Here is a 26792-nt window from a genome sequence, read left to right as displayed (position 1 = left end):
AGAGTCCGTGTTTTGGTAAAAAATTATCTACTAGTATCCCATATTTCCCTCCAATCACTGTAAAATTATGCCCCTTATTATTGCCCATTACCACCCTGGGAAAAAGTCTGTGGCTGTCCATTCAGTTAATGCCTCTTGTCATCTTGTATGCCTCTATCAATTCACATATCATCCTCCTCCTCTCCAGAGAAAAAAGCCCGTACTTCCTCAACTTACTGCCCAAGTTATGGGAGGGGGGTTGCGTGGGAAAATTGTTTGTTTATTTTTATCACGTAAATTCTGTGTGTGAATTTTATTTATGTATTTCAGATTTTTTTCAGTATTTTGTGGATTTGGTAGAGATGAATTTCTCTTACCCAGCTGGCTGTAATGCAAATATCATCTGTATTGTACTTAACAGCATATATATAGTTTGTGGTAGGCATTGTCAGTGATATGCTAAAGGTTACAGATGAATCACAGTTACAATATGATATTGATATTTGTATTTTAAATGCATGACTACTCATTGTATTTCCAAATGTTGGAATTAATAGGTATCTTAGTTGTATTACTCACAGGGCAGAATTAATAATGCTTCACTTGTTCATCAAGATAACACGTTTCAGATGTTGGTTTTCCATGGAAAACCCTAATCTCGATGCACTGTTTTGGGAACAATGTTTTTAATGGGCAATAGGGTAGGTAATAAGAGCACATTAACGGAGAGATTCAAAACCACTGGTTTTATTCAGTTTGCTCTAATAGAGTTAACTAAAAGGCCCATCTCTCAAACCTTGCAGAAGGAAACTAAGAAGATCATTAGGAAGGAAAAGATGATTTATGAAAAGAAGCTGGCAACTAATATCAAAGAAGATATTAAAAGCTTTTTTAAGCATATAAAGGGTAAAAGAGGGTAGATATAGGACTAATACAAAATGACGCTGGAGATATTGTAATGAGAGCTGCAGAGATGGTAGAGGAACTGATTGTGTATTTTGCATCAGTCTTCACAGTGGAAGATGTCTGCAGTATACCAGACATTCAAGAGTGTCAGGGAAGTCAAGTATGTGTAGTGAAAATTACGACTGAGAAGGTGCTCAGGAAGCTTAATGGTCTGAGGGTGGATAAATCTCCTGGACATGATGGAATGCATCTCTGGTTCTGAAGGAATTAGCTGGAGAGTTTGCAGAGGCGTTAACGATGAACTTTCAAGAATTGATAGATCCTGGCATTGTACCAGATGACTGGAAAATTGCAAATGTTACTTCTCTATTTAAGAAGGGTGGGAGGCAGCAGAAAGGAAACTATAGACCTGTTAGCCTGACATCAGTGGTTGGGAAGTTGTTGGAGTCGATTGTTAGGGATGAGGTTATGAAGTACCTGGAGGCATATGACAAGATAGACCCAAGCCAGCATGGTTTCCTGAAAGGAAAATTCTGCCTGACAAACCTATTGCAATTCTTTGAGGAAATTGCGAAGGCTATTGAGGAGAGTTTAAACTAGAGTTGCTGGGAGGTGGGAACCAAACTGAAGAGATGGAGGAAGAGGCGGTTGGCTCACAAATAGAGAAAGCTTGGAGACAGTGCGAGAGGGCGTATAGGCAGCTGATAGAGAAGGAATGCGCTCAGACCAATGATTTGAGATGTGTCTATTTGAATGCAAGGAGAATTATGAACAAAGCAGATGAGCTTAGAGTGTGGATCAGTACTTGGAGCTATGATGTTGTGGGCAATACAGAGACTTGGATGGCTCGGGGGCAGGAATGGTTACTTTGAGTGCCAGGCTTTAGATGTTTCAGAAAAGACTGGGAGGGAGGCAAAAGAGTTGGGAGCGTGGCACTGTTGATCAGAGATGGTGTCATGGCTGCAGAAAAGGAGGAAGTTATGGAGGGGTTGTCTACGGAGTCTCTGTGGGTGGAAGTTAGGAATCAGAAGGGGTCAATAACCCTACTGGGTGTTTTTTTATACACCACCCAATAGTAACAGGGACATCGAGGAGCAGAGAGGGAGACAGATTCTGGAAAGGTTTAATAATAACCGGGTTGTGGTGGTGGGAGATTTTAATTTCCCAAATATTGATCGGCATCTCCCTAGAGCAAGGGGTTGAGATGCAGTGGAGTTTGTTAGGTGTGTTCAGGAAGGTGTCTTGACACAATATATAGATAAGAAGAGAGGCTGTACTTGATCTGGTATTGGGAAATGAACCTGGTCAGATGTCAGATCTCTCAGTGGGAGAGCATTTTGGAGATAGTGATCACAATTCTATCTCCTTTACCATAACTTTGGAGAGGGATAGGAACAGACAAGTTAGGAAAGCGTTTAACTGGAGTAAGGGGAAATATGAGGCTCTCAGGCAGGAACTTGGAAGCATAAATTGGAAACATGTTGTCAGGGAAATGTACGGAAGAAATGTGGCATTCTGCGTAGGTATGTTCCAATGAGACAGGGAAAGGATGGTAGGGTACAGGAACCGTGGTGTACAAAGGCTGTTGTAAATCTAGTCAAGAAGAAAAGAGATTACGAAAGTTTTAAGACACTAGGTAATGATAGAGATGTAGAAGATTATAAGGCTAGCAGGAAGGAGCTTAAGAAGGAAATTGGGAGAGCCAGAAGGGACCATGAGAAGGCCTTGGCAGATAGGATTAAGGAAAACCCCAAGGCACTCTGCAAGTATGTGAAGAGCAAGAGGATAAGACGTGAGAGAATAGAACCAATCAAATGTGACAGTGCAAAACTGTGTATGGAACCGGAGGAGATAAGAGGTGCTTGCTTCAGTATTCACTATGGAAAAAGATCCTGGCAGTTGTAGGGATGGCTTGCAACGCACTGAGCATGCAGGCAATAAGGAAGAGGATGTGCTGGAGCTTTTGGAAAGCATCAAGTTGGATAAGTCACCAGGACTGGACAAGATGTACCCCAGGCTACTGTGGGAGGTGAGGGAGGAGATTGCTGTGCCTCTGACAATCATCTTTGCATCATCAATGGGGACAGCAGAGGTTCTGGCGGATTGGAGGGTGGCGGATGTTGTTCCTTTATTCAAGAAAGGGAGTAGAGATAGCCCAGGAAATTATAGACCAGTGAGTCTTTCTTCAGTGGTTGGTAAGTTGATAGAGAAGATACTGAGAGGTGGAATTTATGAACATTTGGAGAGGCATAATATGATTATGAATAGTCAGCATGGCTTTGTCAAAGGCAGGTCGTACCTTACAAGCCTGATTGAATTTTTTGAGGATGTGACTGAACACATTAATGAAGGTAGAGCAGTAGATGTAGTGTATATAGATTTCAGCAAGGCATGGGATCGAAGGGGATATTGCTTTGTGGATCCAGAATTGGCTTGCCCACAGAAGGCAAAGAGTGGTTGTAGACGGGTCATATTGTGCATGGAGGTCGGTCACCAGTGGTGTGCCTCAGGGATCTGTTTTGGGACCCCTACTCTTCGTGATTTTTATGTGACCTGGATAAAGAAGTGGAGGGATGGGTTAGTAAATTTGCTGATGACACAAAGGTTGGGGGTGTTGTGGATAGTGTGGAGGGCTGTCAGAGATTACAGCGGGACATTGATAGGATGCAAAACTGGGCTGAGATGGACTTCAACCTAGATAAGTGTGAAGTGGTTCATTTTGATAGGTCAAATATGATGGCAGAATTATTAATAGTATTAATAGTAAGACTCTTGGCAGTGTGGAGGATCAGAGGGATCTTGGGATCTGAGACCAGAGGACGCTCAAAGCAACTGTGCAGGTTGACTCTGTGGTTAAGAAGACATATGGTGCATTGACCTTCATTAATCGTGGGACTGAGTTTAGGAGCCGACAGGTAATGTTGCAGCTATATAGGATCCTGGTCAGACCCCACTTGGAGTACTGTGCTCAGTTCTGGTCGCCTCACTACAGGAAGGATATGGATACTATAGAGAGAGAGTACAGAGGAGATTTACAAGGATATTGCCTGGATTGGGGAGCATGCCCTATGAGAATAGGTTGAGTGAACTTGGCCTTTTCTCCTGGAGCGACGGAGGATGAGAGGTGACCTGACAGGGGTGTATAAGATGATGAGAGGCATTTATTGTGTGGATAGTCAGAGGCTTTTTCGCAGGGCTGAAACGGCTAGCATGAGAGGGCACAGTTGGTGCTTGGAAGTATGTACAGGGGAGATGTCAGGGGTTAGGTTTCTTACACAGAGAGTGGTAAGTGCGTGGAATGGGCTGCCGGCGACGTGGAGGCAGATACAATAGGGTCTTTTAAGAGACTCCTGGATAGGTACATGGAGCTTGGAAAAATAAAGGGCTATGGGTAACCCTAAGTAACTTATAAGGTAAGGACATGTTCGGCACAGCTTTGTGGGCCGAAGGGCCTGTATTGTGCTGAATGTTTTCTATGTTATATGTTCTAAATTAGAAGCAGTGTAGACATAGGAGATGCATTAGACGTAGTGTACTTGGATTTTTAGAAGGCCTTTGACAAGGTGCTGCACGTGAGGCTGCTTAGCAAGATAAGAGCCCATGGAATTACAGGAAAGTTACTAGCATGGGTGGAGCATTGGCTGATCGGCAGAAAACAGTGGGAATAAAGGGATTGTATCCTGGCTGGCTGCTGGTTACCAGTGGAGTTCCACAGGGGTCAGTGTTGGGTCCGCTGCTTTTTACGATGTATGTCAATGATTTGGACTATGGTATTAATGGATTTGTGGCTAAATTTGCCGATTGTACAAAGTTAGGTGGAGGAGCAGGTCGTGTTAAGGAAACAGAGCCTGCAGAGAGACTTAGATAGTTTAGGGGAATGGGCAAAGAAGTGACAAATGAAATACAATGTTGGAAAGTGTATGGTCATGTACTTTGGTGGAAGAAATAAACAGGCAGACTGTTATTTAGATGGGGAGAGAATTCAAAATGCAGAGACACAAAGGGACTTGGGAGTCCTTGTGCAGGATACCCAAAAGGTTATCCTCCAGGTTGAGTCGGTTGTGAAGAAGGCAAATGCAATGTTGGCATTCATTTCTAGAGCTATAGAATATAAGAGCAGGGATGTGATGTTGAGGCTCTATAAGTCACTTTTGAGACCACACTTGGAGTATTGTGTGCAGTATTGATCTCCTTATTTTAGAAAGGATATACTGACATTGGAGAGAGTTCAGAGAAGATTCACAAGAATGATTCCAGGAATGAAAGGGTTACTGTATGAGGAACATCTGGCAGCTCTTGGGCTGTATTCCCTGGAGTTCAGGAGAACGAGGGGGATCTCATAAAAACATTCCCAAAGTTAAAAGGCCTGAACCAATTAGATATGGCAAAGTTATTTCCCATGGTAGGGGATTCTAGGACAAGAGGGCATGACTTCAGGATTGAAGGACTTCCCTTTAGAACGGGGATGTGGAGAAATTACTTTAGTCAGAGGGTGGTAAATCTGTGAAATTTGTTGCCACGAGTGGCTGTGAAGGTCAAGTCATTGCGTGTATATAAGGCAGAGATAGATATGTTCTTGATTAGCCAGGGTATCAAAGAGTATGGGGTGAAAGCAGGGGAGTGGGGATGACTGGTGGAGCATACTCGATGGGCCGAATGGCCTACTTCTGCCCCTATATCTTATGGTTTTATGGTCTAGTCTCTTCTGCCTAACCAACATCCATAAATCCTTCTATTTTCAGCACCTTTCTAAATCTCCCTTAAAAGTCCCTAATGTATCTGCTTCTCGCACTACTCCAAGTAGTGATTCCAGGCACCTACCAGTCTGTGTTAAATAAATAAATAACAACAAACTTGTCTCTCAAATCTCCTTTGAAATTATGCCCTCTCATCTTAAAAGGGTGCCTTCTGGTATGCATTTCAGCATATTGAGGATTCTTATTTTCTGTAATAGAACAAGGAGGATTCAGCACAGTACACGCTCTTCAGCCCATACTGTGTGTCAACCTTTTAACCTACTCCAAGATCAATCTAATTCTAATCTAACTCTTATCTTGACCCTTAATCCCAGTTTTGTTTCATTTGAAGCATTTTGCATTGTTTCTTTCTCTTCTAGTTTTTTTTATTTAAACTGATATTCCTCTTGTAGGACTGGCAGTAAATGCCACCCAGATCCTGAAAATGAATGAAAACAATTTTCTGCATATGCAGTTTTCCTCTCTCCCACTTTTAAATATAGATTGCGAGTTAGCCAAATGTGCTGCCTTTTATTGAATTAGTGCAGGAAATCTTTCAAAATCTAAACCGACAAACTCTTGAAATCATCCAAGAGTTGTCTTTAGCTGTGGAACTTGTTCGGTGTTACCTAGCTTGCTTTCTCTTTGAACAAATTAGTTTTGGCAACTCTTCATTCCAACTGTGCTTTTGATAGTGTGGGCTATTTGTTATTGGACATAGTAATCTGTCCTTGTTTTTTTTTGTAATATTTCCTCCAAGGCTATATTTTTCTACCATTTTACCTCTTGAATTTTGTATTTCACTCCTAATTCAGTTGCATCTTCACCATTTGGATAAATTGTTGAAAATCCTCTTTTAATCTTTGTCATTCTAGCACCCCTAAAATAAATTCTCTTTCTTAATGCATTATATTTTTAATATAATAAAATACTTGATTTCATTTAGTCTTCATCAGTATTTTAAATTTTGGTTTGCATAAATCTTGTTACTTTCGTTTTTGACTCAAAATACAAATCATCTGCAAATTATTCAAAGATTACCAACTGTTGATTAATCATCTTGATCTGCTTTTTCTCTGCTTTAACAAGATCTCCTCAATCTCAGAGTTTATCCATTCCTGCTCATTTATCTTCACATTCGTTTCCTCTCCATACAGTAATCTGAGTGATGCTGTGGTTAGCAATCCCTAATTGTCATCTTTTCAGCTGCCCGTACTCCTTAGGTTTCCACAGAGATTTAGTTAATATAGCTAAAGAGGGGGAAAAGCTGAAACTGAGAGTGTGGAGTGAGCTGCCGACAGAAGTGATGGATTCGGGTTCGATTTTAAGAAAAATTTGGATGGGTACATAGATGAGAAGGTTATGGAGGGCTATGGTCCAGGTGTAGGTTGATGGGACTAAGCAGAATAACAGTTTTGCATGGACTAGATGGGCCAAAGGACCTGATTCTGTGCTGCAGTGTTCTGTGACTATGACTAGTAACATTGAAAGTTGAAAATAGTTCAGTTTAAAACTGAAGCTGCTCTTTTGAAGAATACATTCAATACATCTGTAAGTGTATACTTGGAGTTCTGGTTCTCATCAACTGGGAATGCATCTGCATCAGCTTGTGAGCAGCTATTTACTGCATGTAATCTAACACGTCTCGATTTGTTTAATGCATTTAATTTGCTTGACTTATAGTATTACATGGCTCTATTTTCATTAAAGCAGCATGCATCCAAACTGCCTTTTACCTTTTGTAGAATGTGCGTATTATATGGTTACTATTCTCTTAAAGCGAGGAGAATACCTGGCATGGATTTGGAATCGTTTGCAGTATGCAAATATAAAGATTTCATGGTGCATTCTGTTTTTGGTATTTTCAGATCTTGAGGTCCATAAAATGAAAAAGGCTGTTGAATCTTTGATGGCAGCAAATGAGGAGAAGGTAAGTTTTCTAATTACCTAAAGATTATTTGATTCATTTGATTCCCTTCCCTGTTTGCTGTTGGAGATAGAGGTGTGTTACTTTCTTGAGTCAGTGAGTTTGCTGCTTTGGTGCCTCTAAGACATTTGACTCTGTGAGTCTGCTCCACCGTTGCATTAAGGCTGATTTATAATCTCTCTCAACCACACACTCCTGCCTTCTGTCCGTAACCTTTGTTGTACTGACTAATCAAGAACCTATAAGCTTCCACTTTAAGTATACGCAATGACATGGCCATCACAGCTATCTGGCAATGAATTCCACAAAGTTACCCTGTGGTTTAAGAAATTCCTCCTCATCTGTTTTAAATGGATGTTTCTCTATTGAAGCTGTGTCCTCTAGTCTCCGTCTCCCCACTATCGGAAAATCCTCACCATGATCATTCTATAAGTAGGGTGAACTGTGAATATTGATAATTGAAGGTTTGTGACTGATTGTGAAACCCAGTAGACAGAGGGTCATAGTTTCAAATTCTGTAATGGAGAACATGGGAAAAATCAAGAATTCTATATATAGTCATGATCTCGTCAGGTAAAATCTTCCAATATCTGTCCAGGCTATGCAGGGTGAAAACTATTTCTGGCATGTTTGAATGTTACTATGTTTTGCATGTAGGTCAATTGCTCAATATTCTTTTGCAGGATCGGAAGATTGAAGAATTGCGACAATCTTTGAACAGATACAAGAAGGTGCAAGATATGGTGATGTCTGTGACACATAGTAAGAAAGGTGCGCTGGTTTTATCATCAGTAATGGTTCAATGATTGATGCCCTGGCCATCTTTCATGCACCAGAAGCATCAGAGTTGAATGGCCGAATCTGCTTCTATGTCTTATGGTAATACTCGAGGGCTAGAAAACTTTTTTATTGAGATACAACGCAGAATAGGCTCTTCCAGCCTTTCCAGCCGCGCCCTCCAGTAATTCCCCGATTTAACCGTAGCTGAAACACAGAACAATTTACAATGACCAGTTAACCTACCAACCAGTACATCTTTGGAATGTGGGCGGAAGCTGGGGCACCTGGAAGAAACCCGTGCAGTCACGGGAAGAACATGCAAATTCCTTGTTACACCCTTTTCTGAAAAAGGCTATAGGACAATAGTAACAGACCAATGACAGGGAAAGCTCCAGAAACAATCGCAGGTGGAATCAGGCCATTCGGCCCTTCCAGTCTTTTCCACCATTCCATCACGGCTGATTTATTTTCCCTACCAACCACATTCACGTGCCTTCTCCCCATAACCTTTTGACATCCTGACTTATCGACTGATGAAACTCTGCCTTAAATATACTTAGTGTCCAAACAAAGAGACTTTGGCTTCAGATCCACAGTTCATGAACGTAGTAACACTAGTTGATAAGGTGCTGAATAAAGCTTATGGCATGTTTACCTTTATGGCTCATGGCATAGGGTTGGGGTATTGTGTTGCAGCTTTTCATAACACAGGTTCAACTGCACCTGGAGTATTGTGTACTTCTGCTTGCCTCACTGCAGGAGGGAAGTGATTATGCTGGAGAGTGCAAAAGGGATTCGCCAGGATTTATGACAAATGCATCTGAGGATATTCTCTAAAACTTAGAGAGCTTTATTTGTGGGGAGAGATTTGATAGGCTGTGTATTTTTCATGTCGTGAAAGAAGCAGTCTCTATGAAGGTATAAGAAGTGCAGATAAATAGACGAAATAAGAGACGTGCTTAAATGCCCACCTAGCTAATCTGCTAATCATCCAAACACCTCCCACACCCCCGTTCTCACTCAACCAATCACTTTTTGCCTCCAATCTGTCTTGATGCAGGGTTTTGACCCAAAGCATCAATTCTTTCACACCCATTAGAGGATGTATTCCATCTGCTTAGCTTCCAACCTGATGGCACGAACACCGATTTCTCGAACTTCTGATAATCCCCACCCACCCCCCTCACCATTCCCCATCCCCCATTCCCTCTCTGTTCCCCACACCTTTTAAATCTACTAATCTTTTTTTTCTCCAGTCCTGCTGAAGGATCTTGCCCGAAACGTTGACCCTTTTTTCCATAGATGCTGCCTGACCTGTTGAGTTCCTCCAGCATTTTGTGTGTGTTGCTTTATCTTGAATATGCTCAGTGACAGGGGCTCCACTGGCCGCCAGGGAGGAGATTCCCGCTTCACTGCCTTTTGGGCAAAGACTTATTTTCTCTGTCCTGAGTAGCTGGCTGGTCTTGTGTTTTTGACCACAGCCAGAATTAAAATTATCCTCATGTTCATCCTTCCAAATCACATAGCATCCTGCCAATCACATGGGCATTTGGTCATCTCAGTGAGGTTACCCATCACTCTCCTGAGTTCTAAAGGTTTCAGGCCCAATCCACAATCTCTTACTATGTGATACCTCTGCCATCCAGGAATCAATGTTCAATGTAAGCTTTAGTAATTTTACATGTATGTCACAATATGTAACCCTGAGATTCATGTTCATGTGGGCATTCATAGTAGATATAAAGAAGTAATAGAATAAAGAAAGACCAGCCCAATAATGAACAACTGATGGGCAAAAGACAATAAACTGTGAAAATACAAAATAATTAATAAATAAATAAATAAATAAATAATGGAGCAGGTTCAGTGGAGGTTCAGGAGAATATTTCCAAGAATGAAAGTGTTATATGAGCAGATACTGAAGGCTCTGGGCCTGTACTCGCTGGAATTTAGAAGAATTGGTGGTGGGGGAGGAATCTCATTGAAACCAATTGAATGTAGACAGGCCTAGGTGGGCGTCTTTCAAAACAATAAAATCTAGGTATCAACTACCTGTTGTATATACATGCTAATCTCTAGTGATTTATATGCATCAGATTCCTCTGAGTATCAGCATGTTTCAATCCCTAACCATTTTATAAAAAAAACTTCCATTTTGTTCTTCAGTGTAACCAGTACTGTTCTCAATGTTGTGCCAACTGCTCTAAAATCAATCTTAACTCTTCCCTACTACATAGCCCTCTATTTTTCTTTCATCCATGTCCTATTTAAATCTCTTAATGTCCCTAATGTATCTGCTTCTACCACCACCTCTGGCAGTGCATTCCACGCACCCACCAATCTGTGTTTGAAATAAAACCTACCTCTGATATCTCTCCTATACCTTCCTTCAATCACTTTAAAATTATGCCTCTTATCATCTTGAGATGCCTATATCAAGTCACCAGATTACATTAGAATTTAACGCATTATTCTCCATCTGTGATGTCCATGCCTATCTACATGTCCCTTGTACATCATAATTCCATTTTGTCATAGCTCATTTATTATCCCTCTCATCCCCATTCTCCCGCCTTCTCTCCCTAACCTTTGATGCATCTTCACATTGAGAAATGGCCTCTTCTGTTTCCTTTTATGCAATATTATAAGACCATAAGCTGTAGGAGCAGAATTAGGCCATTTGGCTCTTCGAGTGTGCTCCACCATTTCATCATGGCTGATCTAATTTTCCTCTCAGCCCCAATCTCCTGCCTTCTCGCTGTATCCTTTCATGCCCTGACCAATCAAGAATCTATCAACCTCTGCCTTAAATATACATGCTGACTTGGCCTCTTCAGCTGCCTATGGCAAAGAATTCCACAGATTCACCACTCGCTAGCTAAAGAAAGTCCTCCTCATCTCTGTTCTAAAAGGACGCCCTTCTATGCTGAGCCTGTGTTCTCTGGTCTTAGGCTTTCCCACCATAGGAAACATCCTTTGCACATCCAATCTATCACGGCCTTTCACCATTTGATGGGTTTCAATGAGGTCACCCCTCATTCTTCTGAATTCTAGTGAACACAGGCCTATCAACCTCTCTTCATATGCCAAGGCTTTCAATCCTAGAATCATTTTCGTGAACCTCCTTGATCCCACTCCAGTTTCAGCATATCGTTTCTAAGATAAGGGGCCCAAAACTGCTCTCGATACTCCAAGTGAGGCCTTACCAGCCTAAATATCGACTCTTTATTCCTCTCCATAGATGCTACCTGAGCTGTTGAGTTCCTCCAGCATTTTGTGTGTTGCTCCGGATTTCCAACATCTGCCGAATCTCTCATGTTAATATTGAATAGAGCCTTTAGGAAGGATGGAGGAACTTGGCAGGACAGGCAGCATCAATGGAAGGGAATAAAAGTTGGCCTTTTGTTATTCATTCCTATCAGCTGAAGAGGATTAAATATGGTGCTACAGAAGCTTGGGTGTTTTAAGTTTACAGTTGCCAAGATCAGAGGCATTAGCACAATTTCATAAATCCGTGCTTGATTTTTTTTAAGGCTGATACTTTATTAAAACCTATATTTCTTAAATTGAATGCATTTACCTCATTGCAATGTACAGTACAAGTGAGAGCAAATTAAAATTGTTAGTGAGAACAGACAGTATTTCCTCCAGCAAGAAGTACATCAGTAAAAATTTAATAGCTCAGCACAGACTAGATAGGAAGAAGGGCCAGTGTCTGTGCTATGACTCTACAGATGATCACAGTTGTCGATGTTTTATTGAAGCAAAAGAAGATGAGGGTGACGAATGTCTGACTGGAGGGCCTGCGGGAGTTAACAGCAGTGAAATGTTGGAGATGGAACTGGCTTCTCCTACATCCCTCTCCCCTGATATAGTGACTACAACTGTGATGCCTGAACCGGTAAGTTAACATGCATGAAGAATTAAATCGTGAGTTAACATTAGCATGTCTTCCAGTTAGAAGTGTTAATTGTGAAGTAGGAGGCTAGATCTTTATCTGCTGTTGGAACTCCAAGTAAATGGGTTAACCAACTCTTCAGGATAATTAAGAGACATAGATCGAGTGGACAGCCAGAGACCTTTGTCCAAGGTGGGGATGGCTAATACAAGTAGCATAATTTTAAGGTGATTGGAGGGAAGTTAAGGGGGGGGGTAATGTCAGAGGTAGTTTTTTTAAACAAAGTGTTAGGTGCATTGAGCGTCCTACTATAGGTGGTGGTAGATCAGGTACATTCGGGACATTTAAGAAACTCTCGGATAGTAGGCACATGAATGATAGAAAAATGACAGGATATGTGGGAGGAAAGGGTTAGATTGATTTCTGGAGTACATTGAAGGGCCAGCACAACATTGTGGGCTGAAGGACCTGTACTGTTCTATGTTTTATGTAAAAATAAACTCTATACCTCGGCCACACCCCTGGGCAACAGCTTCGACAAGCCGGCTAAACCAGGTGAGGGTAGCCAACGGGTCTCAAACCCTCAATGAGATAGGGAGTTGTCTATCCCAGCATGTGAAGACTGACTCCATTGGATTGAGCGGATGGGACCAATGCAAGGTCCAACGGTCAAGAAGGCGGTCTCTGCAAGTGTTGTGGAACATGTAGAGCATGACTAGACACAGAAGACATCCTGGTCATCCACTGCGCCTAGTACCATCTCCAGCCGTCTAGACTCTGTCTTGCCACAGGATTCAGATGGGAATTGGGAAGAGAGAGTGAGGCTGACGTTCCGCAACTCTTCCTCACTTCATACAAATCAAGCGCTAGTCTTGACACCATCATCAAAATGGTGTCAAGGTCTTCATCGACGACGACGATGGACAAACTGTCTTATGTTTTATGTAAAAAAAAACTCTACGGGTGCTCCTCAATGGCAAATCTATACTCGGTGGCCACTTTTAGTAGGTACACCTGCTTGTTAATGCGAATGTCTAAATAGCCAATCATGTGGCAACAACCCAATGCATAACCATATAACAATTACAGCATGGAAACAGGCCATCTCGGCCCTTCTAGTCCATGTCGAATGCTTACTCTCACCTAGTCCCACTGACCTGCACTCAGCCCATAACCCTTCATTCCTTTCCTGTCCATATAGCTATCCAATTTTACTTTAAATGACAATATCGAACCTGCCTCTATCACACCTACTGGAAGCTCGTTCCACACAGCTACCACTCTCTGAGTAAAGAAGTTCCCCCTCATGTTACCCCTAAACTTTTGCCCCTTAACTCTCAACTCATGTCCTCTTGTTTGAATCTCCCCTACTCTCAATGGAAAAAACCTATCCACGTCAACTCTATCTATCCCCCTCATAATTTTAAATACCTCTATCAAGTCCCCCTCAACCTTCTATGCTCCAAAGAATAAAGACCCAACTTGTTCAACCTTTCTCTGTAACTTAGGTGCTGAAACCCAGGTAACATTCTCATAAATCTTCTCTGTAGTCTCTCTTTTGTTGACATCTTTCCTATAATCCGGTGACCAGAACTATACACAATACTCCAAATTTGGCCGTACCAATGCCTTGTACAATTTTAACATTACATCCCAACTCCTATACTCAATGCTCTGATTTATAAAGGCCAGCATACTAAAAGCTTTCTTCACCACCCAATCCACATGAGATTCCACCTTCAGGGAACTATGCACCATTATTCCTAGATCCCTCTGTTCTACTGCATTCTTCAATGCCCTATCATTTACCATGTATGTCCTATTTTGATTAGTCCTACCAAAGTGTAGCACCTCTCGTTTTTCAGCATTAAAATCCATCTGCCATCTTTCAGCCTACTCTTCTAACTGGCCTAAATCTCCCTGCAAGCTTTGAAAACCTACTTCATTATCCACAACGCCACTTATCTTAGTATCATCTGCATACTTACTAGTTCCAATTTACCACCCCATCATCCAGATCATTAATGTATATGACAAACAACATTAGACCCAGTACAGATCCCTGAGGCACACCACCAGTCACCGGCTTCCAACCTGACAAACAGTTATCCACCACTACTCTCTGGCGTCTCCCACCCAGCCACTGTTGAATCCATTTTACTACTTCAATATTAATACCCAATGATTGAACCTTCCTAACTAACCTTCTGTGTGGAACCTTGTCAAAGGCCTTACTGAAGTCCATATAGACAACATCCACCGCTTTACCCTCATCAACTTTCCGAGTAACCTCTTCAAAAACTTCAATAAGATTTGTCAAACATGACCTTTCATGCACAAATCCATGTTGACTGTTCCTAATCAGACCCTGTCTATCCAGATAATTATATATGCCATCTCTAAGAATACTTTCCATTAATTTGCCCACCACTGACGTTAAACTTACAGGCTGATAATTGCTAGGTTTACTCTTAGAACCCTTTTTAAACAATGGAACATGAGCAATATGCCAATCCTCTGGCACCATCCCCGTTTCTAATGACACTTGAAATATTTCTGTCAGAGCCCTTGCTATTTCCGCACTAACTTCCTTCAAGGTCCAAGGGAATATCCTGCCAGGACCCGGAGACTTATCCACTTTTATATTCCTTAAAAGCACCAATACTTCCTCTTCTTTAATCATCATAGTTTCCATAACTTCCCTGCCTGTTTCCCTTACCTTACACAATTCAATATCCTCCTCCTTAGTGAATACCAAAGAAAAGAAATTGTTTAAAATCTCCCCCATCTCTTTTGGTTCCACACATAGCTATCCACTCTGATTCTCTTAAGGGACCAATTTTATCCCTCACTATCCCTTTGCTATTAATATAACTGTAGAAACCCTTTGGATTTATTTTCACCTTACTTGTCAAAGCAACCTCATATCTTTTAGCTTTTCTAATTTCTTTCTTAAAATTCTCTATTACATCCTTCCCATAAAACAAATTGCCCCAATCCACTCCTTCTAAATCCTTTCGCATCTCCTTAAAGTTCACCTTTCCCCAATCAAAAATCTCAACCCTGGGTCCAGACCTATCCTCTGGCATTGTGATCACTGGACCCAAAGTGCTCCCTCCCCAACACATACCTCTGTCACCTGCCCTATCTCATTCCCTAAAAGGAGATCCAACACTGCCCCTTCTCTAGTTGGTACCTCTATGTATTGCTGCAAAAACTATCCTGCACACATTTTGCAAACTCCAAACCATCCAGCAGTTTTATAGTATGAGCTTCCCAGTCTATGTGTGGAAAATTAAAATCTCCCACAATCACAACCTTGTTCTTACTACAAATTTCTGCTATCTCCGTACAAATTTGCCCCTCCAATTCTCACTTCCCATTAGATGGTTTATAATACACCCCTATAAGTGTTACTGTACTTTTCCCATTCCTCAATTCCACCCAAATAGCCTCCCTAGATGATCCCTCTAATCTATCCTGCCAGAGCACCGCTGTAATATTTTCTCTGACAAGCAATGCAACACCTCCCCCTCTTGTCCCTCCAATTCTATCACACTGAAGCAACGAAATCCAGGAATATTTAGTTGCCAGTCACACCCCTCCTGCATCCATGTTTTACTAATAGCTACAACATCATATTTCTAGGTATCAATCCATGCTCTAAGCTCATCCTCCTTTCTTACAATGCTCCTAGCATTAAAATAAATGCATTTAAGAAATTTTCCACCTCTTACTCTCTGTTTATCACTAACGGTGCAAACAACTTTACTATCTCCTTTTTCTTCCTTCTTCCCTACATCTGTTCCTACTCTCTGGTTCCCCTCCCCCTTGGTATCTAGTTTAAATCCACTGGAGCCTCTCTAGCAAACCTACCTGCAAGAATATTTGTCCCCCTCCAGTTCAGAAGTAAACCGTCTCGTCGGAACAGGCCCCATAAAAGGATACTAACATGGCCAAGAGGTTTAGTTGTTGTTCAGACCAAACATCAGAATGGGGAAGAAATGTGATTTAAGTGGCTTTGACCATGGAATGATTGTTGAGGCCAGATGGGGTGGTTTGAGCATTTCAAGCTGCTTATCTCCTGGGATTTTCCCACCCAATAGTCTGTAGAGTTGACAATGATGTGACAAACAAAAAAACAGCCAGTGAGCAGCAGTTCTGTTCATTAAAATGCCTCGTTAATGAGAGAGGCCAGAGAATGGTCAGACTGGTTCAAGCTGATAGGAAGGTGACAGTAACTCAAATGATCGTATGTTGTAATGGTGGTATGTTTCTCTGAACACACAACACTAACAGTTGAAGTGGATGGACTACAGCAGGAGACTATGAACATGCACTCCCTGGTCACTTTGTCGGGTTCCGAAGGTAGCTAACATATTAGCCACTGAGTGTATGTCTGAATCAAAACCACTAAAACCCAGGGCATAAGATTCCACAAATAGCAGACAGACTGCTAGTTTTCCTACATGATGACAATCATTACATTTCAAAAGTATTTGACTATAAAAATATGGTTACCCTGCTCATTGGATACATCAATCTAAAATTTGATCATGCAGGAAGTTTTGTAAATTTAAAAAGTTTTTTCAAAATAACAGTAATGAGTGTTACTATAATGATCAATAAGTGAATTTACATGTAATCTGGTCAGAAAAGGTCATGCTTTGTTAAATTTGGATTGGCAATGATTATAAGGGTTGATTGAAAGCCTGAGATTCATTCCTGTCTCAAACTTTTGTACATGTTTCTCAGAGTAATTCCCCACAGCAAATAGATAGTCGTAGTTCTTGCTGTAGCACCTGTGGATACACTGAGCCATCCATAATGTAACTACAACTACTGAGCGACGGAGGGATATGGATTATGAGATTTGGTTTAATTTGGCATATATGTTGGCACAGACATGGCCTGGAGGGTGTTTTCTTGACCTGTACTGTCATCATAGAGTTCTAGAGTACTGCAGCACCGAGAAAGGCACTTCGGCCCACTCCATGCCAAACTATTCTGCCTAGTTCCTTCGACCTGCACCCTGACCAAAGCCTTTCCTACCCCTCCCATCCATGTACCTATCCAAATTTCTCAAGTGTTGCATTTGAACCCACATGCACCACTTCCACTAGCAGATCATTCCACACTCTCTCTGCCATCTGAGTGAAGACATTTCCCCTTGTGTTCCCTTTAAACGTTTCCCATGACCTCTAGTTAGTCTTGCCCAACCTCAGTGTAAAAAGCCAGCTTACATTTACCCTATCTATACCCTTCATACATTTTGTGTAGGTCTGTCAAATCTCCTCATTCTCCTATTGTGTTGGTCTGTCAAATCTCCTCACTCTCCTATTGTGTAGGTCTGTCAAATCTCCTCACTCTCCTATTGTGTAGGTCTGTCAAATCTCCTCATTCTCCTATTGTGTAGGTCTGTCAAATCTCCTCACTCTCCTATTGTGTAGGTCTGTCAAATCTCCTCACTCTCCTATTGTGTAGGTCTGTCAAATCTCCTCACTCTACTCTTGTGTAGGTCTGTCAAATCTCCTCACTCTCCTCTTGTGTAGGTCTGTCAAATCTCCTCACTCTCCTCTGCTCTCGGGAATAATAACAATCTATTTAACCTGTAACTCAGGCCCTCATGTCTGACAAAATCCTTGTAAATTGTCTCTGCACTCTTTCAACCTTGTTTACATCTTTCCTGTAGGTAGGTGACCAAAACTGCACACAATACTCCATATTTGACCTCACTAATATCTTGTACAACCTCAACATAACATTCACACTCCTGTACACAATGCATTGATTTTCAAAGGCCAATGTGCCAAAAGTTTTCTTTACAACCCTGTCTACCTGTTCTGTGTCTTCCAAATTTAATTTTGTACATTCTCATTATTTATGTTTACAACAAAAATTCAAATAATTATTACATTTTAATTGTTAAGGGGAATCAGCCATTGAGAGCTAACAGAATGTATTGGATGGAAAGTGAACAATAATTGAATAATTGTATTTTAGGAACCATTGCAAATCCACACCAGTGTTCTGCAGGTGCCAATACCAATGGTATCATCTACTCCCAAGAGCCGTGCTGAGCAGGTTGATAAGAAGGAACCTGAAGCAGAAACAAGACCTGACATTTGGTAGGAGTATTTTTCTTTGATTATCTGATGAGATGGCACAATGAAACAGCAAAGTGTAGTGGTTGGCTTCCTGTATATGATGTGTTTGAGTACCGAATAAGCTATGACCAAAGTCGACAGATGGTTCATGAAGTCATCTGCAATGTTTGAAAGCTAATTTGAGAGCGTAACACAATTATGGGTAATCTGTTAGTTGTAACATTAGTAGGGTTAATTGCCCGTTGTGAAATGGGCTTAAAGATGGCTACACCCCCAGCATCAGATCCGCTCCTGCAGGGGCAAGGCAAGAGAATGCTGGGATTCTGGGGTCACAGTTTGAGGATAAAGGGGAAGCCTTTTAGGACCGAGCTATAGGAAAAATTTCTTCACACAGAGAGTGGTGAATCTGTGGAATTCTCTGCCACAGGAAACAGTTGAGGCCAGTTCATTGGCTATATTTAAGAGGGAGTTAGATATGGCCCTTGTGGCTAAAGGGATCAGGGGGTATGGAGGGAAGGCTGGGGCGGGGTTCTGAGTTGGATGATCAGCCATGATCATACTGAATGGCGGTGCAGGCTCGAAGGGCCGAATGGCCTACTCTACCTATTTTCTATGTTTCTATTCTGGCAGAATTGTTTGTGTCTCTACTGGACATATAATGTACTTAATGGTGGCAAATGTGCTAACCTTTTCCATGAGACCAAAAGATACAGGAGCAGAATTAGGCCATTTGGCCCATTGAGTCTGCTTCACCATTTCATCATGGCTGATCTAATTTTCTTAGCTCCAATCTTCTGCCTTCTCCACGTCCCCTCTTGCCCTGACCAATCAAGAATCTATCACCCTGTGCCTTAAATGTAAATACACACTTGGCCTCCACTACTGCCTGTGGCAATGAATTCCACAGATTCACCACTCTCTGGCTAAAGAAATTCCTCCTCATCTGTGTTCCAAAAGGACGCCCCTCTGTTCTGAGAATATCTTCTGGATTTAGACACTCCCACCAGAGGAAACATTCTCCCCACATCCACTCTATCAAGGCTTTTCACCATTCAATGAGATCACCACTCATTCTTCTGAATTCCGGTGAATGCAGGCCCAGAGCCGTCAAACACTCTTTATATGACAAGCCATTGAATCCTGGAATCATTTTCTTGAACCTCCTTTGAACCCTCTCCCGTTTCAGCACATCCTTTCTAAGATGAGAGGCACAAAACTGCTCTCAATATTCCAAGTGAGGCTTTAACAGTGCTTTATAAAGTCTCAACATTACAGTCTTGCTTTTATATTCCAGTCCTTTTGAAATGAATGCTAACATTGCATTTGCCTTCCTCACCATAGACTCAACTTTCAAATGAACCTTTATGGACTCCCAAGTCCTTTTATTTTAGTTTTTTCTATTTTCTTTTCCAATATTTTTATTATTAATTTTACATAGAAGAATACAGAGTACAAGAAAAAATATATATCAATACATTATACTAAATCGCCTCCTTACCCTATATTCATACAGATTAATTTGTAACATTGAAGTATAGTAATTTTATTATACAAAAATAATCCACTACCAAGACCGAAGCTGATAAGTAAAGAAAAAAATGGAAAAAAAAATTATTAGTCATCATCTGTGATTTAACAGTAAATCAAAGGTTTTGAAAATAATTCAAAAAAGGTCCCCACAATGTTTGAAAGTCTTGGCTAGATTCAGAGATTGAACATCGAATCTTTAAACTTAAACATGAATCACATCACATAACCATTGAGCATGAATAGGAGGGGCCGCATCTTTCCATTTAAGCAAGAGCGCCCTGGCCAGAAGAGAAATAGAAGCCAAAATGTGCAAGTCAGGTGACTCCAAAATAGTATCCTTTCTCCAACAACACCAACTAAAGCCGTCAAAGGATTGGGCTTAAAGTTTACTTTGAAAAGTATCCAGAAAGTTTGAAATACTTCTTTCCAATACTCGGGCATGTCCAAAACGTATGAATGAGTGAAGCTTCTCCATTATTACATTTATCACAATACGGAGATATATCTAAATAAAAACGAGACAACTTATCCTTGGTCATATGGGCCCTTTGGACCACTTTAAATTGTAGGAGAGAGTGGCGGGCATATAACGATGAAGTGTTAACCAATTTAAAAATTTGATTCCAAGTTCCTCAGAAATTGAAATCTGTAAATCTTGTTCCCAATGATTTTTAATTTTATCTAAAGGAACACTTCTCATTCCCAACAGCATATTATAAATATTAGATATAGATCCATTATAAAAAGGTTTCAAATTAAAAATTACATCTCATAGATTCTTAGCAGGACTTTTAGGAAATGTACTTATTTGAGACCGTAAAAAATCTCATATTTAGAAAATAGTCAACCCTTCCATTTCTTCCACCAAAGCGCATGATTGTACATTTCCTGACACTTTATTCCATCTGCCTTTTCTTTGTGCATTCTCCTAATCCGTTTGTGCTTCTGTAGCCTCTCTACTTCCTCAAAACTACTTGAACCTCACCTATCTTCATACTGTCTGCAAACCTTGTAACAAAGCCATCAATTCCATTATCCTAATCATTGACATATAATGTAAAAAGAACTGGCCCCAACACAGACCCCTGTGGAACATCACTAATCACTGACAGTCAGCCAGAAAAGGCTTCCTTTATTCCCACTCTCTGCCTCCTGCCAGTCAGCCACTGCTTTATTCATTCTAGTACCTTTCCTGTGATACCATGGGCCTGTAGCTCGTTAAGCAGCCTCATATGTGGCACCTTGTCAAAGACCTTCTGAAAATTTAAATACACAACATCAACTGATTCTCCTTTGTCTATCCTGCTTGTTATTTCTTAAAAAATTTCAATGGGTTTGTCAGGCAAGATCCTCTCTTGAGGAAACCATGCTGACTACAGCCTATTTTATCACGTGCCTTTGAGTACCCTGAGACCTCATCGTTAATAATCTTCCCAACCACTGAGGTCATACTAACTGGCCTATAATGTTCTTTCTTCTGCCTCTCTCCTTCTTGAAGAGTGAAGTAGCATTTGCGATTTTCCAGTCTTCTGGAACCATTCCAGAGCCAGGTGAGTGTTGAGATCCGTGATCTCTTCAGCCACCTATTTCAGAACTCTGGGATGTACACCATCAGGTACAGGTGACTTATCTATCTTCAGACCTTTCAGCTTCCCAAGAACCTTCTCGCTAATTATGGTAACTTCACACATTCATGACCCCTTACACCTGGAACTTCCACCATACTGCTAGTATCCACAGTGAATACTGATGCAAAATACTTAATGACTTTTTAGTTGTCTTCTGTTGTTGTGTTTTAAGCTTCCTAATCCTCTAACTTCCCACTAATTTTTGTTTTGTTTTATGCCCTCTTTGGCGTTTATGTTAGCTTTGACTTCTCTTGTTAGCCACAGTTATGTCATCTTTTCTTTAGATACTACTTCCTCTTTGGCTTGTATATAGCCTGTGCCTTCTGAATTGCTTTCAGAAATTCCAGCCATTGCTGCTCTGCTGTCCTCCCTGCCGGTGTTCTTTCCCAATCCATTTTGTCCAACTCATCTCTTATGTCTCTAATTCCCTTCACTACACTGTAATACTGATATAAGATAATAAACCTGATAACTTTAGACCTACAGTGGTATGCAAAAATTTGCACACCCCAGTCAAAATTTCTGTTACTGTGAATAGCTAAGCGAGTAAAAGATGAACTGATTTCCAAAAGGCATAAAGTTAAAGATGACACATTTCTTTAATATTTTAAGCAAGAAAACTTTTTTATTTCCATCTTTTACGGTTTCAAATAACAAAACAGGAAAAGAGCCCGTAGCAAAAGAAGGTGTGGTGTTTGCTTCCAGAATTTGCTGATATTTAATTGAATTCATTCTTCCCTCTACCAGTAAATGTTCCCTGTGCCACTGGCTGCAACATAAGCCTAAAGCATGATCGATCCACCCGTGCTTAACAGTTGGAGAGGGGTCCTTTTCATGAAATTCTGCACCCTTTTTTCTATTCAAAAAGTTCAAAAGTTCTATTCAAAAGGTTCAAAGGAATATCTAAACAAGCCTGACGCATTTTGGAAACAAGTCCTGTGGACTGATGAAGTTAAAATAGAACTTTTTGGCTACAATGAGCAATGGTATGTTTGGAGAAAAAAGGGTGCATACCACTGTATGTGCCTAACATCAGTGATGAGGAAGATCCTGGAAAGAATATTCCAAGGAAGAATCATTTTGCTTATTTGGGAAGGCAGGGTCTAATCAGAGATGGCAATTTGGTTTGAATTCAATTGGATAGAATTCTTTGAAGATGTAACAAAGTACATTGATAAGGACAGACCAACAGATTTGATTTAGAAGAAATTCAGTAATATTTTTAACAAGGTCATACATAGGAAACTGGTTCCCAAAATTGGTGCCTTTAGCATGCAAGGCAAGTTGGAGGGATAGAGTTATGGTTAGGGTTAAGGCAGGATGGAGGTACTGAAAAAGGTTTTTATACAGTCTTGTACCTCACCTCTGGAAGTAGAATAGTTCTTTCTACTTTGATTAACCATGCGAAAACTATTTCAGACCCATACAAGGGTGAAAAACCAGGAAACCTAATAACAGGGAGGAACCTGTTGGTACTGCCTGTCCTCCCTATCATTCCACGGTTTCTGGAAGGATCACTAGGATCCTGAAATACCGGATTAGTACAATCTACAAACTCATAAGGAAGCTCAGGTCACAGCTTATGCGGGTCAGAGATGACCTGGGACTTGAGTCAGCTGGTGTTACAGGATTCTCTGTGAATGCGGAGCAGCATATATCAATCAGATGGATGCACGGTGGAAACTCGCATCAAGGATCACAGGTCGTGTATCTGTTTGGGTTACCTGAAGAAATTGACGGTAGCAGAACATTGCATTTGCAATGACTATAGGATTGACAACAACGGCACAAACCTACTGTGCAACGCCAATGGTTTTTGGGACCGCCTGGTAAAGGAAGCCATTGAAATAAATCTAGAGGAAAAGAATTTTAACAAAGTTGAAGTAAGAACTGGAATTCAATTGCAATACAAGGTGCTAGAGCAGAACCTGATTGGTTAGTCCTCATCCAATCAGATAGGACAGAATACAGGTGTATGAATAAGACGGGTCTAGGCATCATCCCTGAAGATAGCAAGTTTGTCATCAAAACATTGGTTTTAATCAATACCTGTACCTGGCTTGAAGCCCAAAAAGAGTTTATTCATCATGTACGCCGGGGAAGCACTAGATCCTTTTTCGAGGTTCATCAGATTGATTCTGAAGATTAAGGGGTTAGGCAATGCGGTCAGATTGATTTATTTAGAACCATGCTCACTGGAATTCTGAAAAATGAGATGATATCTTAAAAACACTAAAGGGATAGATTAAGTTTGAAGCAGGTAAGACTAGAACTTGGGGGACGCATCCTCAAGGTTCTGGGATGGAGATGAGGAGGACTGCTGTTCCCAGGATGTAGTGAATCTGGAATTCTCTGCCCAGGGAAGCCGGAGAAACATAAAACATAGAAACCCTACAGCTCAATACAGGCCCTTTGGCTCACAAAGCTGTGCCGAACATGTCCTTACATTAGAACTACCTAGGCTTTACCCATAGCCCTCTATTTTTCTGAGCTCCATGTACCTATCCAGGAGTCTCTTAAAAGACCCTGTTGTTTCTGCTTCCACACACTTACCACTCTCTGCGTTTTAAAAAAAAACAAACAAACAACAACAACTTACCCCTGACATCTCCTCTGTCGTCATCATCATGGCTTGGCTTTGCGAGCGAAGATTTAGGAAGGGGGCTGCCCACGTCTTCTGCAGGCTCGCTGGTGGCTGACGAGGACAATACGGGACAGGCAGGTCTGGCCACAGCGGCTGGGTCGGGGAGGATGGTCGTAGATGTGGGCATGTCCTTCGGCCTACGCAATGGTATTTTGGGCGGAGTGCAGTGTGCGTGGTACTGGCCCCGCCCTTTACACCAGGGGTTCATCTGCCATAGCCTAGCAAGCTGGGACGGAGACAGCGAGGTCCTCGGGTTGTAGGAGTTACGTCGGAGTGTCCTTCTCCGAGGTGGATGGCCTGACAAGGCTAACGAGCCCCACCTGCCCGGGTTTGGATTCAGAGTTGTCCTTCTCTTAGGCTGGCTGCCAACCAAGGCCAACGAGCCCAGCCTACCCATCCAGTTATACCGCCGGACACTGGGTTGCGCCATGACATAGCAAGCTCGGTGGAAACGGTGGGGGGGTGATGCATCGACTAGAAGGTGTTGCTACAGACGCAGTAATGTAGGAGAGGCCATTTGCAGTGGCCTCCTGCCTAGCAGGCCAGACAGTGACCATGCAGCGATCACTACACCGGGAAAGGAGAGGCGATGTATTGCACATTCACTTTCCCTGGGAGAGCGGGACGTCAGGCCCAGACCTCACCCGCCCCTTCTCCTCTGTACCTACTTGTCAAATTGTATATTAGACTCAGATATTTGCGTAGTTGGGGAATTCAAATCAACCATGATCTGAATTAGTGTCAGAGTAGGCTTGATGGGCCAGATGCCTTACTCCAGCTCCTGTTTCTGTTTATTATTTTCATAAGTTGCCAAACTGTCTTGGCAATGGGAGACAGGGTACTGTAGAGGATTGTGGTTGTGATTAGTGGCTAGTGGCGATTCATGAGGATCAATGCCAGGGCCGCCTTGTAATATATGGGACTGACTTGTAATTTCTGTAGTCCTTCTGAAGGCTCTCAGCCTGAAACTTCGATTGTACTCTTTTCCATAGGTGCTACCTGGCCTGCTGAGTTCCTCCAGCATTTTGTGTGTGTTACTTGTAATATATGGGAATAACTTTGTGAAGAAGATATGATCAATATGTCTGCAGATAATATTTAGTTATAAATCATTACAGCACAGAAACAGACCCTTTAGCCCATCTAGTCTGTGCTGAACCATTATTCATAGTCCCATCAACCCACACCTGGACCATAGCCCTTCACATCCCTCCCATCCATGTACCTAGCTAAGTTTATCTTAAAAGTTGAAATTGAACCCATGCCCACCACTTGAGTTGACAGCTCTTTCCACACTCTCATCACCCTCTAAGTGAAGGAGATCCCCCTAAGGTTCAGAATCATTTAATGTCATTTCCAGTACACAAGTTTATGGACAATAAAATAATTGTAACTCTGGACCCAGGTGGCACTAAGAAGACATGCAAGATTAAAGCACAAACACACAATCCATGTAAATAGATACGGCAGCTTATATACATTGTATGTCCATAAAATGATGCTAGGCATAGGAATGTGTTCATAAGGTAACTCTGACAGGAACTGAAAGCAGTGGTGGTTGGGGGTGTGGAGGGGTGAGTTAATGGGTGGAGGTGTTGATCATCCTTACCGCTTGGGGAAGTAACTTTTTGAGTGGTGTAACCAATTTTCCTCGGGATCAATAAAGTGTGACTATGACTATGAATGGATGCTACATAGCCTCTTCCCTGATAGGAGTGGGACAAACAGTCCATGGGTGGGTGGGATCCTTTATGATGTTATTGGCCCTTTTCCGGCACCTTTCTATAGACTTGTCCTTGATGACAGGTAGGCTGATGCCAGTGGTGTGTTGGGCAGTTTTGATTGCCTGTTATAGAGCCTTCCTCGCCGATACAGTGCAGTTTCTGTGTAGGATTATCTCTACTGCACATCTGTAGGATGGCTGTGCACCATTAAACACTCCACCTTTCATTATTAACCTACATGTCTCAGCCATCCTCAGTGGAAAAAGTGTGATCCTGATGAATGTTACGTGATGCATTTTGGGAGCATTAATGAGGCTAGGTCAGCAGGAAACGTTTCCCCATGGCAGCATGTTGGTCATGATGAAGAAGCTTTATGGCGTGCTTGCCTACATTATTAAGAACATAGAATATTAGAGGTAAGAAATCAAAGTTGTAGCTGTATAACACTTTGGTTAGGTTACAGTTGAAATAATGTGTGCAATTCTGATCATCCTATGACAGGAAGGATGTAGAGGCTTACCGAGATGATGCCTGGATTAAAGGGTATGAGCTATAAGGAGAGATTGGGTTGCTTTCTCGAGAGCATCGAAAGCTAAGAGGGAGACCTGATGAAGTTTATGAAATTGAGAAGCATAGATGGAATAGGAGCCAGAATCTCTTTCCCAGGATAGAAGTGTCGAATACTAGAGGCACAGCTTTAAGGATGATGTTTCAGTGTACTTGGAGGCACGTGTTAAAATAAGGCAAAGTCAGCATGGTTTCCTTTAGAGAAGGTCTTCCCTGACAAATCTACTGTGATTCTTTGAGGAATGAAAGGGTTAATGTACAAGGAGCATTTGATGGCTCTGGGTCTGTACTGACTGGACTCTAGAGAAATAAGGCTGGGGAATCTCATTGAAACATATTGAATATTGAAAGGCCTGAATATAGTGG

The 26792-nt window shown here is 41.6% G+C and overlaps 1 protein-coding gene across 12 annotated transcripts in view; it reads left to right on the top strand.

The window, feature by feature from the left end:
* Positions 1-26792, top strand: part of ppfibp1b (PPFIA binding protein 1b) — a 255819-nt gene that overhangs the window by 149390 nt on the left and 79637 nt on the right. For all 12 annotated transcript variants that reach the window (XM_063057586.1, XM_063057583.1, XM_063057582.1 and 9 more), the window contains 4 exons: positions 7490-7551; positions 8232-8319; positions 12093-12229; positions 18230-18354. In XM_063057586.1, the coding sequence (XP_062913656.1) occupies positions 7490-7551; positions 8232-8319; positions 12093-12229; positions 18230-18354 (412 nt within the window). The remainder of the gene's footprint in view (positions 1-7489; positions 7552-8231; positions 8320-12092; positions 12230-18229; positions 18355-26792) is intronic.

The sequence above is a fragment of the Mobula hypostoma genome, chromosome 9 (genome assembly GCF_963921235.1).
Source record: "Mobula hypostoma chromosome 9, sMobHyp1.1, whole genome shotgun sequence".
In the NCBI taxonomy this organism is placed as follows: domain Eukaryota; kingdom Metazoa; phylum Chordata; class Chondrichthyes; order Myliobatiformes; family Myliobatidae; genus Mobula; species Mobula hypostoma.
The sequence above is the reverse complement of the archived record's forward strand: the minus strand, read 5'-3'. Positions and strand labels throughout refer to the sequence as shown.